The sequence below is a fragment of the Oculina patagonica genome, chromosome 6 (genome assembly GCF_052425735.1).
Source record: "Oculina patagonica isolate OP01 chromosome 6, crgOcupat, whole genome shotgun sequence".
Classification (NCBI taxonomy): Eukaryota; Metazoa; Cnidaria; class Anthozoa; order Scleractinia; family Oculinidae; genus Oculina; species Oculina patagonica.
Genome location: NC_135763.1, coordinates 12,267,079 through 12,281,412, shown reverse-complemented (window position 1 = coordinate 12,281,412; position 14,334 = coordinate 12,267,079). Strand labels below are relative to the sequence as shown.

Genomic DNA, 14,334 nt, shown 5'->3' with positions numbered 1-14,334 from the left:
ATTGCAGGGAATTTGTCTTTTCTAGAGAAAACCGTTATACGTAAAAATACAATGCCGGCAAATTTTTTCTTCAAAGTGAAGTCGCGTGACTGTCTGTAATTCGAGACGAACATTAGACTTCTTGCAGTCTGTTTTTCTCTCGAAATGTTACACCCCTCCAGGAGTGTAACACGATCACCCCTCAGAATGACTGCGTGGGAGGCTACACTCGACGGGACTCTATGAACGCTCGACGGACTCTGCGAAAAAAATAGGGACTGACCGTAGTCTATCCGCCAGTTCAAAGACCAGTTTAACCAGTTTGCTTGCGTTCCTGATATAACCGCGCGCTTCTCGTACCCTACCTTATTTTTACTAATTTTCGCGATTTCAAAATAATCGCGAAATTTAATACGCGCAAAAAATCATCACCCATTCGCGAAATTAAAAAACGCGAAAACTATATGAGCACCATATTATTTAACAAAACAATAAAAATTTTACATGTTTGGAACTGCACTATCAACCCTTGAAAATTTCTTTCTGTCTTGTTTTTCGACTAGCACCCTCCTCCCCTGATAACTTTTTTCTTCAGCTTATACATCAGCCACAACCTAAGTACAGCCACCAAGGTTTCCGTTTGCAGTATTCTTGTAATTACATGAAGCAGGCTCCTGCATGGAGCCAGATCTTTGTATATTTCCAGTAGTTCCCTAGTCTTTGACGACCGATCCATAAAACACTAACAAAATCGCGAAATTTGATGCAAATATACTATAATTTTTCTTGCAATCCCGAATTTTTGTCAAACTTAGTACGCGCGAAAGTTAGTAAGAATGGAAAGACTAGCAGAAGTCTAGACGGTATCCGGTCGTCTAGACCCTAATCCTGGCCTAATCTGTAAATTCCCAGCCTGAAGTCGGATAGTCCTCAGAAAGACGACAAGTTGCCAAGTAAAATTTGTCTTTCAAATCAGTTAGTTATCCTTCACTGGTTACTTCGACTTGGGGGCTAAACAACCTACATTCGTCTAGACGAATATGTAAAGAACGCTACATTACTTAACCACAGGTAGCCCAGGTTCTGTTTATTTATGTGTCGCGTTACGATGTTTGTTGTTAGAAGGGCGATTTGAAAATTTAAAATGATGTATGAGCTATGTTCTAAATTCCTTGTGTATCTTTCGTTCGATTTTATTTAAGTTTTCAAATCACCGTTCTTACAGCTGACACTGCCATGCAACACCAAAGGAGAATGCCACGTAAAAAGATAAGATACAGCCTAAAGCGACCTAAACGAGGATAGCTGCATTATTTTGACAATCATATTTGGGCTTGCTTGATTCTTTTAACCAGTTAAGAGAGTTGTTCCTGAAATGCTACGCGCAACCAAGAAGTCAGGGGAAATTGCCAAAAATTAAGGAGGTAAGGGAAGAGTGCACTCGACGAGCACCCACCTTGCGTAGGGGCAGGGGGGGGGGGGGGGGGGCTATAGAAGATACCAACTGTCTGGTAAGCCAAATGGACAAAACTTATTCGCCTTAAAATTTGAGTTGAGACTTTCATATTAGGTGTGAATGAAGCTTGCCTTGCTGGAGAAATGGCACAAGGATGTTTGAATCCTTTTCTTAGTTTCTACTCCTGAGAGAGTGGGGGCCATACAAACAAGACACCATCTCTTAAGGTGGGGAAAGGGGGTGGGGGGGGGGGGGATGGATACATGAAGATACCACCTCCCCACCACCCTCCCTCCTCGTTCGCCCCACTAACTCCCCTAGGCCCGAAGTCTTTTTGCAGAGTGGTGGGTCCTATCTGAGTACAATAGTTTTGACCATTTCCCTAACGTAAAGGATCGCGCTTTGCCGCTCGCATTCGCGTTTTCGCGTCGTACGCTAGGAAAAGAAAGAGACTGCTTGCGGTCTGGTTGTGAGAAAACCTCAAAATGCATCAGCTACATAAATACAGATCATTCAACTCTTTTTGTTGTAAAATGTTTATTTTCCTCTTTATTACAGGTAACAGTGACATAAAACTACCTCCAAGTAACATCATTACTGGAATTTGTTCTTTTACTGCAACAGGTTGACATTAAATAAAAACTCCCACAAAGAAAAGGGATTCGCAGCAAATATACTCACTTTCATTTACCCAGCTTAATGTACTATGATAAATCAATAATGTTATTTACTTCTAATTTTTACTTTGAAGTCAAATCATGTATATCATATATGAAGTACACTTAACCTCCTGCAAAAGATTCAAGCTAAAAAAATTCATCCTGATAACACAATACAACAGACATCCCTAAATGGTGTCTTTACTGGTTGTAACTATATTACATGTAGACTGCCTGTGGCAGCCATGCTTATTTCTGACAGAACACCAGAAAAGGTACCAAGATTACCCTAACAGCGGCCATGTTGAGCACCCTAAGGGTTCCAAGCAATGAATTTTAACTCTCAAAAGGTATGATCATGATCACCCCAGCAAATTTTATATGCGAGATTCCCACCCTCTTAGGCTCCACACACTGTCACTGTAACTAGAAGCATCTGTGTTATGTCAACTTAATACCCGATTCCCTCTAACCCCCTGCGGGTCCGGGGCACCACGGACTCGTGCACGTTGTGGTCTCGCGCATGGTTTGATGTCAACTACCGATTCCCGCAGGCGCGTGGGACGGTATTTATGCCACCTAATTTAAAAACAGTTGAATTTCTGAGGAATTAAATCAATGAAAAGGCATCTTGACTGAAGAGCTAATGTGGAGTTCCATAAATTATCCATACCTTCCTCATGAAAGGAATTTTTTCCTAAGAACCCCACTCCTCTAGAAATTCCAATGAAGCTTCATACATTTCCTTAAAGTTTTTTGGCCTTTGAGACCCCTCCCACCCCAAGGAATTTCCAATTCCTGCTTCTGTGGGGGGGGGGGGGTAGTATGGACATTTTCTGGAACGCCACAACAAAGAATACCTTACTACCGGTATATAATTGCATGAAAACACAAAGGAGAATTTGGAACTTGAGTTTTGAGATGTCTGACAAAAAAGGGCACATGAAAGAAAAGACATGAGTTCACACAAAAATTGACTTATACAAGGTACAGGAAACCCTTCCATTCACACCTGTTTGCAGCACAATTTTGTGGAGTACAATTTTTAAACAGATCTTGACTGCACAAACAACTCATGCAATTACCCCTGGTAGTGATTTTCTTTACAAATATTGCAAACACATGTACCCTGAATACAGATTATTTAACAGACTGATTACAACATTTTCTACTTTCAGGAAATCATTCGTTGTGTAGACTATAATACTGACAACAAAAACAGAATTTTTAAAGTCAATGATTATTAATAAAATGCAGATTTATGATCAATACTCCAGATAATGTATAACTTGTATAAATTCTGCAGTCCAAACTTGTACAACTTTTTAAGATTGTCGTAGTTTTGCCAGCCTCTGTGACAACTCATCCTGCAAAGTTAAAAAAAATTAAAATCAAGACAAATTTTCACACGAACACATGGTTTTAATGAAACCCCGACACAGAAATAAAGTTAATAAAGGATCAATAAGGAAAAATATCTTCAGGTGTCAGTTTCCCTTAGACTATGTCTACGTAATTGCTAGACTTGCACCAAGTTGCCCTCTGTTAGGAGAACGCAAGCTCAAATGCGTTGTGATTTTATCTCCCCTTTTTTTGTGTATGAACACTGCCAGTTAACAAATGTATGATTTGAAGCTTTCATAGTATAAACCAGTTGGCTGGTGGTGAACTTAAGTCACCCTCTGTTAGGAGTACGATGAGCATTTTTTTTTTGAGCTGAAATGCGTCACAAAGTGACGACTGCAAGTGACGAAGGACTTTGTAAAAGGATATGTCGTCACTTGTGTCATTTTCAATTAATTTCTAAACTGTACGATAAACTAAGGCTGACCAGCTTGCTGTTCACAAGAGCATTACTGTGCGGGGGTGGAGCTGACCTTGGAGGTGCCCTGTTTCACATCCAGCTAGAGCAGTGGCTATGGTTAGAGTGGAGGACCTGAACCTGGATGCAAAGATTTCTATTTGAACAACCTGATCACATGGCCACACACCTCAGAAACTGAATAGTGGCCCATTAACAAAGCAACTGATTTTCTTACCTGTTTAGATCAAAGGAAACAATTGTTGGAACAAACAAATAAGAAAGACCCACATGCAGTTTACCTGTTCTGCAGAGGCAGCAGAAGCTGTACCAATTGGTTGACTCTGTTGTCCAGCTGGTAGCTCCATGTTTAATTCCAACCTATAAGAGCCATGTTTATAATGTTAACACCTGTACAAAACTGCACACACAGCATTTCTCACTTTGACATGTAACTACTGTTGACCTCACACAACATACATTTAAGAAAATGTGGTTGATCCTGTACAATGTGGTGCATAAGGGAAAAAGCTGAGGGGTGACAACTCTACTGAGCAGTCGTGTGTGACAAGAAATTAAGGTCGTCCCATAATTTCTAAACATTCTGACTCCTGATTTTTTCACAAAAAAATAAAAAAACCCCATTCAAACTGGAACATTGCACATCATTATTATGTGCAATGTTTTGTACAGCCTGAGGGTTTTTGCAAAGTATTCAATTAGTCCAAAATATCATTTCTAGCTTTCTAGTATATTTATTTTTCTAATTTTCTCAATTCCTGGCAGTTTTTTTAGCCTTCCTAAAGCAGAGTTATTTAGTAAGAGTTGTCACTCCTCATATATAATCATCTGTGGATAAGGTGGATGAGGAGTTCATTGCTTCTTCTTTTGATGGGTTCCGCTGTGAATAATGCACAAACTGTTCTACTACACCAACACAGGTTACCAGTTAGTGAATTGATACCAACATTTCAATATGTGAGATCTTACAGTAACTGAACAACAAATTCACAACACAAAAAAAACAGTCAGCCTACCCTGCTTCATCAGCAACCTGTTGCATGAGACTATCCACTTGTCCCTAACAAGAAAAACACTTGTTACTCATTAATCAAGGTAATAAGAATGTACCGGGTAATTCAATGCTTTTAAAATGAGCTTAAAGAAACTCAGTCTTGATATATAGTGATAAGGAATGTAATGATAGAAGATACCCATTGGCCTTATGGTTAGTGGCACTAGAGTTAAGATTAAGCAATCTAAGTTTGAGCCCCGGGCCTGGGGGGAGGGGGGGGGGGGTGGGGTAGGGGACTCGGGATTTCAAGTGTCGGGATGATTGAATGGAGGCAAAATGCAAGACCCAAAAAAATCCCTAACGCTTCCAACAAAACCCCCCAAAAAATCCCTGGACCAAAACTTGACCCCCCAAAAATCCAATGCCAAATTTCTGACCCTTAAATTTCCAGGAGGGGGAATTTTATAACACAAATAAAAAAATTACTACTGCGCAGCCACTACCACAAATCTTTAGAATGTTTAAGACCCCAAAAAATCCCTACTTAAATCAAGCCAACAAAAAAAACTTGCCAAATTAACCTACCCAAAACCCCACAAAATCCTTCAATCATCCCCATCACTTGAAATTCCAAGTACTCCCCCCCCCCCCCTGGAACCCTGGGCAGGGCCATCTTGCATTGTGATCCCAGTTGGGTGCGAACCTTTATTCTCTAGGTGGCTTTCTCCAACCAGGTGTATGGGTACCAACAAATTTTATGCTGCAATGGACAAGCATCCTGTTCAAGGATAGAGGTAGTAGAAATACTCCAGACTTGCTCCAAGTCGCTTGTTCCATTTCCTGGAGACCCCTGGTATGGAATGGAGGGGATGCGTGGGCTTGGTGGCGGATCACGGAACGAGCGAATTGCCTCACCTGCTGTGCGCCAATTCTGAAATGTAGCATCACGGGTGGATTTTTCCACCTGTAACGCCATAGGGATTGGCCAATTGAATCCAACTACTTTTTTGGCTGTCAGTCATAACATTGTACACAAATTGAACCTTACCTGAGGCACTGTGAGCGTTGTGGTATCACTCATTGCTGTCTCCATGTAGCTAGACTGAACATCAAGATGTTCAAACTGTTGTTCAAACTTGTCCATCAGAGCAGACACCTGGAGAGAAAAATCCATACTTGCAACACTTCATATGTTTCAAAAAAAAAATAATGTCGAGTAATACCTGCGGGTGTTATCCTGGCTCTATAAACTTACACTTAAAATGAAGAAAGGAAGTGTTGTTTTCTGCTGGTCCAGGAGAAAAATGAAGTGGAAAATGTTTTCCTCAAAAAAACATCTGGCAGTTTGCGTGCTAGTGTGTGGGCGTCTAGTATTTTCATTGTATTTTTTCATTTATATTTTTTGCCTAAAGGTCAAAACAAAAAAAGACAGTTTAATACGATTTCTTAATTAGATGGGCAACAAAAGGCTTCAAAAGCTAGTTGTTATTGAGCCAATGACTCACCTTTTCTAAGTTCATAGATCTCATGGCTGCATCCATTGATTTTACTACTCCAGCCATTGATCCTGTCACCTTTTAAAATGAAAAAAACATACATTTATTAATAATAAATATTTTAATTTTTAAAATTTAACAAGTTGATAGTGTTTGAAAATACAGTGTCCGACTTGTGGCTCAAAACCACAAATGCAATTCTTTTTAATACCATAACTGAGAAAATTCCCGCGTGCTGCACTGGTTGAAAGAAGTTATGGTCAATGAGAGAATAGATCATGAAAATGGCGTAACATGCAATGCAACGCAAAGTAAATTTTGGAAAAAAAAAATTACCATCTTTATATACTACCTGAGATATTGATTGTGACTTTCAAAAAGACATACCCGTAATCAAGCGAGTTGAATAATTGAAGCTATCTAGAACACTTTAATAGGATCAAATTTTCACACATTCATTGGCTGCAAGTGAAATAAATTGCAATCTTACAAGCTGTCATGAATGCACGTGCGTGACTGCAACCGATTTTCCATCTAATTCCACGGTAAATTTTTTGGTTATGGTATCAAACAAATCGCCCACATTTTTCCATGGTCCACACTCTTTTATACCATAACTGAGAGAATTCTTGCGCGCTGATTGGTCCAAAGTTATGGTCGATGAGAGTATAGACCATGAAAGTGACGTCAGATCACGCCACTTATACGCGCGGGCTAAAAGATGTGTAAGTTTGGTCTCCATGAATGAAAGCGAATTTCATCGTGTTTTGTTTGAATCAAGTACGCATTTGTTTTCGGAATTCAGGATTGGACTTCTACTTTGGTGATCTGTCGAAAGAAAATTGACCTGGCTTTTGAATTTTTGGTCTAACTGAGAAGAACGGTGCTAGCGAACCGGCAGGGGACTGTCGATGTTTAGTGAACGAGCTCTAACAAGATCTTCAGAAAGAAAAATAATCTTGCTCGCTTCAAGCGATAGGCACACACTCAACGAGAGAGGAAAAGGTAATTAAAATTGTTATTCTTTGAATTCTTGTTTATCTTCTTTCGTATCATTGTCGTTTTTACGTGTCGGACCGGAATCTTTATGTCCAACCGGCAAAGTTTCTTTACGGTCAGGCATTGCTTTTGATAAATACTTGTTCAAGTTTGTTATGGTATAAAACAAATCGACCACATTTTTCCATGGTCTACACTCTTATAGACCATAGAAATGACGCCATAAAATGTCCAAAACTTTGCAGTGAAACCACTCGGCTAACGCCTCGTGGTTCCACTTGAGTTTTGAACATTTTCTGACGTCATTTCTATGGTCTATAAGAGTGTAGACCATGGAAAAATGTGGTCGATTTGTTAAATAGACCATAGAAAATGATGCCATAAAATGTCCAAAACTTTGTAGTGAAACCACAAGCCTAACAGCTCATGGTTCCACTTGAGTTTGAACATTTTATGACGTGGTTGATTTATTAAATAGAACATTTCTGCACTCAGCCCTCAAACTACAAATAACAATCACATGAGGTATAAATAATAATACATGTATATTACAAATATGTCACCCTATGTTAATTACCTGTTTCATTGTGACAGCAGTTTGTACTCGTTGGGCAGTGGCATCAATTCTTCCACTCATTCGCATAAAATTCAATGCCTGTGATTTAAATGAAAGTTATGAGTTCAATTTAGTATTGAAAAAGATCATCTTTTTTCATCTTTTTCAGACCCAAGCTCAAAGTAGTTGATATTTTAATTGATCATTTCTCCTTTATGTTGGTGATTAGTTCTGAAAATTGTGTTTTACACCAAAAAAAAAAATTCCTGAGTTGATTGTGATCTTTATTCTTGTCACCTATCAGTAAAAAAGTGCACTAATAATGTAAGGAGAGTTAAGATATTCATCTGCTCACCTGATTCTTTTGTCTAATAGAATTTTCAGCATGTATTTTGGCTCCATCTAAATTTCCTTTTTGGATTGCCTGCAGAAATTAGAAAAAGAAAAGAAACATTCTGACTGTCCTTAGCTTAAATTAAAATAATATGATTATTTATTATGCAAGTTATAATTTATATAAAATTTCAAACTACATCATATATTAACTAGACGGTAAATTGTTTATTAATACCTTCTTTAACTTCAATTTCTCTGCTTTTTCTTCTTTTTCGCACTTCTTGGAGTTTCTTTCTAAATTCTTGGCTGCAAACTGATTGGGAAAAGAGCAAATAATTAAAAAGAAATGGAATAAAAGATGATAATTATGCTAATGATTGGTTGAACATGGAAGGTCAGTGGTTTGTTCTTTGTTTCGATAACTAAAGGTAAATCACCATCAATGCCACTAGGTAAGTAGAACCGTCCTCTCCGTGTCGCCCTCGTCCAGCGTCATCCGGCCCCCCCCCCCCCGTCGGCGGGCCCACTCCGCTGCGGTCCCGTCGTTCACCTTTCCGCCGCGGTCCCTCCCACCCCGTCTCCTCGGTCCGCAGTAGGGCAGTACAAAAAGTTGGACTCTATCTCAGTCTGGACTCCTTTTGGATATTCTTCTGGTAATCCATAGGCCGGGTAAGGGTAGGTTTTATTTTAAGGGTTAGGGGTAAGGGGTTAGGAATTAGGGTTTGATTAGGGTCCACAAAGGGCCCAGGATAGGGGGCAGGTCCATGTATTGTATCGGCTGGAGGAAACAAGGTTACATTTCTATTGTTGCATTTCACAATTAAGGAGAATGCATGTACTAATCATGTTGTTTGTTCAAAATCAATCAGCCAGGTATTGCCAATGCTGTGGCATTTCAGCATTTGGCTGCCATCTTCAGGGTTATCTGGAACAGATGGCCTCAATCTCATGCAAAACAAGATGGTGTCTGATCTTGCGATCCCAGAACATTTTGTGCTCAAAGAAATGTCTAAAATTTGTGTCTGAAGCTTGTTTAAATGATACCAGAAAAATCAGGGAAAATATTTCAGGGTTATCATCCAGGGACGTTGAGTTTTAGACAGCCTCCAAACGAAGTAAAATGAGTGGAAATCGAATGCACTCCCCTAATCTCTGACTACTATTAGTATTCTAATGTATTTCAGAAATACATAAAAAATGCTGTTTGGTTCATCCTGATATATCTGCCTTTCCCACCTCTAGGTTCAATTATATTCTGAACTACACTTGTATGTGAATGAATCCTGCACCAAAGATATGATTATGTGAAAGAGAAGACGGTCCATGTCTAAGATCTTCCACACAACCTACACAGAATATACATGTAGTCTGGTGTCATTTACGTTTATACCTAATGACTTACCTTTAAATTAAAGAGGTGTTCTTGAGTAAAAAAAATATCAAGTTAAGGAAGAACAGGTCATCATATTATGAAAGGCACAATGAAGCTTTTTAAAAATTGAGTCTAGAAAATTAATGATGTATAAGTGGGGATAGGGGAGAGTGAAAATAGCTGTTTTTTAAAGCAAGAATAAAAATGATTAGTGCTGCAAATAAATAGTCAAGTTAACCTGGCTTGAAACACCACAACTACATTTGCGAAGAAATTCTGGGGTCTGTTTTGAAGACCAGAATGAAAAGAGCTTGATTACATATATCATATAAACACAGAAAAAGATCAAAAGCGGACCTGCAGCAAAGAGTCTGCTGCAGCATTCACTCTTCTTTAGAGAACAAAGATAATAAAGAAGCACAGTAAAAGCACAGGATCATGATTCGATTTGTAAGCTGAAGTGTCAAGCCAGTTAACATAAAATTAAAAAAAAAAATAAAATAATTGTGAATATACATGATTCATCAGGAAATTACCTGTGAAATATGTTGCAGTTGAAACTAATGTTCAGATCGAGTCTTTAGAGACAAAATTAAGCGCAAAGGATACTTTCCATCTGACTCGTCATGGCTACAGGCTTTCGTTGGAAACAAATGAATACTTTAGACGTCCAAATCTGCTTGAAAAACCCTTGCAAGTTGCTTGTTTTAGCGAACAAACTTCTATTTTCTGCACTATGTTTTCATCTCCCAAAACGGAATGAGTGATGTCATTTGTGAGCCGAAGTCAGATGACCAGCAGCATCCCACGCTATGACGTCATATCCTAAGAGTAAACTAGGTACCAGTCCTCGGTTTAGCGCCAAAATACAAATGGCGGTCAAATAATTGCAGACGTCGAGGAGAATTTTTCCTTTTGTTGTAACAAATCTGTACGCTGTTCACTTCCATCATGGGAATTCGTTTTAGAAATACTCGTTTTTTTCCTCTTGTGATGGAGCAGTCAAAAGATTGGTTTAGAAAGCGGATCTGCTCGCAGGTATGAAGTCACATTGAATCTTTTAAAAATCTGGGGGCCGGGCTGGGGAGACTATAAGGTGCTGTAAGAGACTCACAGGCTTGGCTAGTACTTGATGTTAATTTGCCTAACTTTCTTAAACACTGTGTGAGTTTTAATTTACGAGCCAAAGCTGACCAAAGACTGCTCGTCCATCACAGGCTTAGTAACCCCTCCTCCAGCATATTTGCCGGCCCCCCCCACAATTCGCTTGCACCCATTGAGTACCCATTTGTATTGGAGTAACATAACGCACAAGAAAACAAAAAGACCATTCAGGTTAAAGTGGGGCACCTTGCGTTTGTGTGGGGGGGGGGGGGGAAGATGTATTACACCTCTGTCCTCCACAGAGGCTCTCTACGAGATAGCTGCTGATGAACGAAATGAGTGCTGGCGCTTAACAAGTGAATGGTCAACTGCTCGCTCAATAAGCACCTGCTCTCATCTCATCTGTCAGCGGCTATCTTCTAGAGAGCCTCTGGAAGAGAGAGGCATTACACCTTTCATTACCTCTTTCAACTCCTACTCTGTTAAGCTCTTTCGGCATAGGTTTACAGGGTGGGGGTGAGCAGGGGCATCTGACCCTCCTGCCTCCCAAACATTTTACTCTCGCTCTCTCCCCCTTTCCGTGAAAGTTAAGTGTTTGTTTCCTCTTGATTTTAAGTCTGATGCACTTACCATTAGGCCACTGTGCATCACTCTCTCCCCTTGTAGGGCTCTCAATCCCATACAAGGATTTTTTCTGGAATCCAACCAACAGGGGCCATGCATATTGGCAACTACTTAGGAGCAATCAAGAACTGGGTTTCACTTCAACAAGGAAGTAAAGATTCAGTACTCTACAGCATTGTTGATTTACACTCTATCACACTTCCCCAAGATCCTACGACATTACGGCAGAGCATCAGAAATATGGCAGTATATTTATTGGCTTGTGGAGTGAACCCAGAGAAAAGCATTCTCTTTCAGCAATCTCAGGTGAGGTAACTCTGCTTTATCATAATTATTTTGATTGTTTGGATTTCTTGCTGACATTTGAACAGTCTCAGGGAGGGGGGCACTCCCTGAGTGATGCCGCTTTGGACCAAGTACTGGTAATTGTCTTGGCTGGACTTCCCACAGTAGCTTTATTCCGAATTTTTTTGAGAACTACTGGAATGTGGTACAAATAACTTTTAGTGGGACCTTTAAAACCTTTAAAAGGACTTGTGTTACTTTGTAGTTACTTTCACAAAGTATTTAATTAAAATTAATATAAATTGTTTATAATGTTGACTTGTATTTTTTTAGGTATCCCAGCACGCAGAGCTGGCTTGGATCCTAGGATGCCTGGCTCCCACAGGGTTCTTAAATCGCATGCACCAGTGGAAGGTAACCATGGCAACCACTTTAAGTAAAAATTGTGGAATAATTAAAAAATAAATTTTTTTTTAAAAAAAAAAAAAAAAAAAAAAAAAAAAAAAAAAAAAAAAAAAAAAAAAATCCCTATTTTTTTCTTCTTTCAAACATCCCTTTCTTAATTAAAAAAAAAAAAAAAAAAAAAAATTTTTAATTTTAACCACATTTATTTTAGAAATATTAAAATTTCAAAAAAATTTTTTGTTAATTTAAATTTAGAATTTTTTAAAAAACGCTAATATTGCTAAAATAAAATGTCGCCAAAATTTCATGTAATAAGGTAACAGGTGTGATGTGCAATGGCTGATGGTCTCCCTTGTCGGCCATTGTTACGATCAAAAAATGCTCCTGATGAATGTGGAGAGAAATAAAGAGTTTTATCCATTGGCAAATCCAAAGAGGTGTAAGGGGAGGGGGCGTTGGGGGTGAGATTGCAAAGATTGGTCTTTTCTTGATTGGAAAATGTGGGGGAGGGGACCAGAGTAAAGATGGTCCTTTGCTTTTTTTAAAAAGGGGGAGGGACAGAGGGAGTGAAGTGAAGTGAAGTAATTTAGTAAAGTTAAGTAAACTTTAGGGAAGAAGTTTGTATCTTCGGTCTTTTAATTTTTCAGCAAGAACGACAATGGGGGCAGGCTCCTCCCCTGATAACAAAGAATTCATGTTCAATATACTTTTTACGATGTGTATGTTTGTTTGTTTCAGACTAAAGGAAGTGAAAATAAAGAGAAAAGTTGTTTAGGACTGTATTCATACCCTGTGCTAATGGCAGCCGATATTCTGTTGTACAAGTAAGCCTTTGCCCATGAATTACCAAAATACTTCACTTGTTTAAGGTCATTGCCCTGTATTGCTGCGCTCCTTCTGCGCCCGCGCGCGCGCCCTGGCTTGTGGCTGTCCGTGGGGTTCGCTTCTCCGAGTCTGGTGACCTATCATTTTCTCTTTTTGGGTGTGCGTCGTTCTTCTGTGCAGATCATCTGTGTTTTTCGCTGTACTGCTAGCTCGGGAGGATGGAGATCAAAGTCTTCCTCTCCTCGTCTGGTGATCCCCCTTTTTTCAGTTCCCTAAGTAAAACCAATAGGCGAAGTTTGGTAAAAATTGTGTTCAGTTCTATTCGGGCAATGACCTTAATTACCCAAATACTTCACATTAGTTTTAAAAATGGACAAATTGTTTCAAATAAATAAATTTCTTTGTTTGATCTTCTTTTCAGAGCAACTCATGTTCCCATTGGTGAAGATCAGTTGCAACATTTAGAACTTGCCAGAGAACTGTGTCGCCTGTTTAACAATACATACGGAAACCACTTTCCTTTTCCTAAGGCCATTCTAGGTACAGTGTGCATACAAGTGATTAATTCTATTAATAATTAAAATGACTTATTCAGTTACAGCCCTATGACACCTTCCTAATTAACTCCACTTATATCATGGATTTTTTTTTTGGAATTATCTTCACCAGGCAACTTTACTCGGGTGATGAGCCTACGTGATGCCTCCACAAAAATGAGTAAATCAGATCCACACGAAATGTCAAGAATCGAACTGTCTGATCCTCCGAATGTCATCAAGATCAAGATACAAAAGGCAGTGACAGACTCAGAAACACACATCAGTTACGATCCACAAAGCAGACCCGAAATGACGAATCTTATAAGTATTTATGCTGAATTTAGTGGTTTATCATCACAAGACGTGTGTGAAAAATATCGCAACATGGAAAGGTGCAAGAGTACTTTTAAAACAGACCTCACTGAGCTTATTGTAACAGAGTTAAGCTCTGTGCGGGAAAACATTCTCAGGATTCAACAGGACGTTGGCTATATTGACAGTGTTCTCAAGACAGGAGCAGATCAAGCGAGAGAAATCGCTGAAATAAACTTAAAGGAAATTAAGAAAAAGATTGGGTTAAGATGATTGGATATCAAATGTCTTGCTGTACTTTGTCATTTCAATGTCACAGCAACATTTCAGGAAACATTGAGTTTGAGTTTTTTTGTTCACATCCACAATTTTTTTATAAAAAGAGAAAGTACCACACATTCTGCAGGTCAGGTCAAAGTCAAGAAATTGCTTTTTTCAAAGTCAGGAAAGGATACTGTAAATGGTTGTTTAAGTGCTGTGGCGCTTAACAATAAATTGTCCCTGTTAAAAGTGTGGCGCTTATTTGAGAACAGCACTTATTTCAACTACGGGTCACCTGACAATAAAACAC

At 39.1% G+C, this 14,334-nt stretch overlaps 2 protein-coding genes across 3 annotated transcripts; one reads left to right on the top strand and one right to left on the bottom strand.

Annotated features, from left to right (window-relative positions):
* Positions 1-1,955: 1,955 nt before the first annotated feature.
* Positions 1,956-10,444, bottom strand: LOC144657428 (charged multivesicular body protein 1b-like). 2 transcript variants are annotated; one of them, XR_013571525.1, is made up of 11 exons: positions 10,279-10,444; positions 9,700-9,719; positions 8,533-8,610; positions 8,317-8,385; positions 7,983-8,060; positions 6,416-6,484; positions 5,959-6,066; positions 4,933-4,976; positions 4,198-4,276; positions 2,687-3,461; positions 1,956-2,562 (listed from the first exon to the last, which is right to left on the bottom strand). XR_013571525.1 is itself a non-coding variant. In XM_078517773.1 (10 exons), the coding sequence occupies exons 1-10, from the start codon at positions 10,295-10,297 to the stop codon at positions 3,420-3,422; spliced, it is 606 nt and encodes a 201-aa protein (XP_078373899.1). In that variant the 5' UTR covers positions 10,298-10,444; the 3' UTR covers positions 2,666-3,419. The 2 variants fall into 2 exon arrangements, 1 of the variants encoding a protein (XP_078373899.1); XM_078517773.1 differs by lacking the exon at positions 1,956-2,562 and having other exon boundaries at positions 2,666-3,461.
* On the top strand, positions 10,431-14,284 carry LOC144657427 (tryptophan--tRNA ligase, mitochondrial-like). The gene is made up of 6 exons (XM_078517772.1): positions 10,431-10,707; positions 11,440-11,703; positions 12,016-12,096; positions 12,826-12,911; positions 13,334-13,452; positions 13,582-14,284. The coding sequence occupies exons 1-6, from the start codon at positions 10,621-10,623 to the stop codon at positions 14,034-14,036; spliced, it is 1,092 nt and encodes a 363-aa protein (XP_078373898.1). The 5' UTR covers positions 10,431-10,620; the 3' UTR covers positions 14,037-14,284.
* Positions 14,285-14,334: the final 50 nt, after the last annotated feature.

Bases quoted from the DNA above. Each gene is read 5' to 3' on its own strand.
- LOC144657428 (XM_078517773.1), bottom strand. The intron at 8,061-8,316 runs GTGAGCAGATGA...TTTAAATCACAG, and splicing joins CTATTAGACAAAAGAATCAG to GCATTGAATTTTATGCGAAT. The intron at 4,277-4,932 runs GTAGGCTGACTG...TGGCTCTTATAG, and splicing joins CAGGTTGCTGATGAAGCAGG to GTTGGAATTAAACATGGAGC.
- LOC144657427 (XM_078517772.1), top strand. From the start codon at position 10,621: ATGGGAATTCGTTTTAGAAATACTCGTTTTTTTCCTCTTGTGATGGAG. The intron at 11,704-12,015 runs GTGAGGTAACTC...GTATTTTTTTAG, and splicing joins TTCTCTTTCAGCAATCTCAG to GTATCCCAGCACGCAGAGCT. The intron at 12,912-13,333 runs GTAAGCCTTTGC...TCTTCTTTTCAG, and splicing joins GCCGATATTCTGTTGTACAA to AGCAACTCATGTTCCCATTG.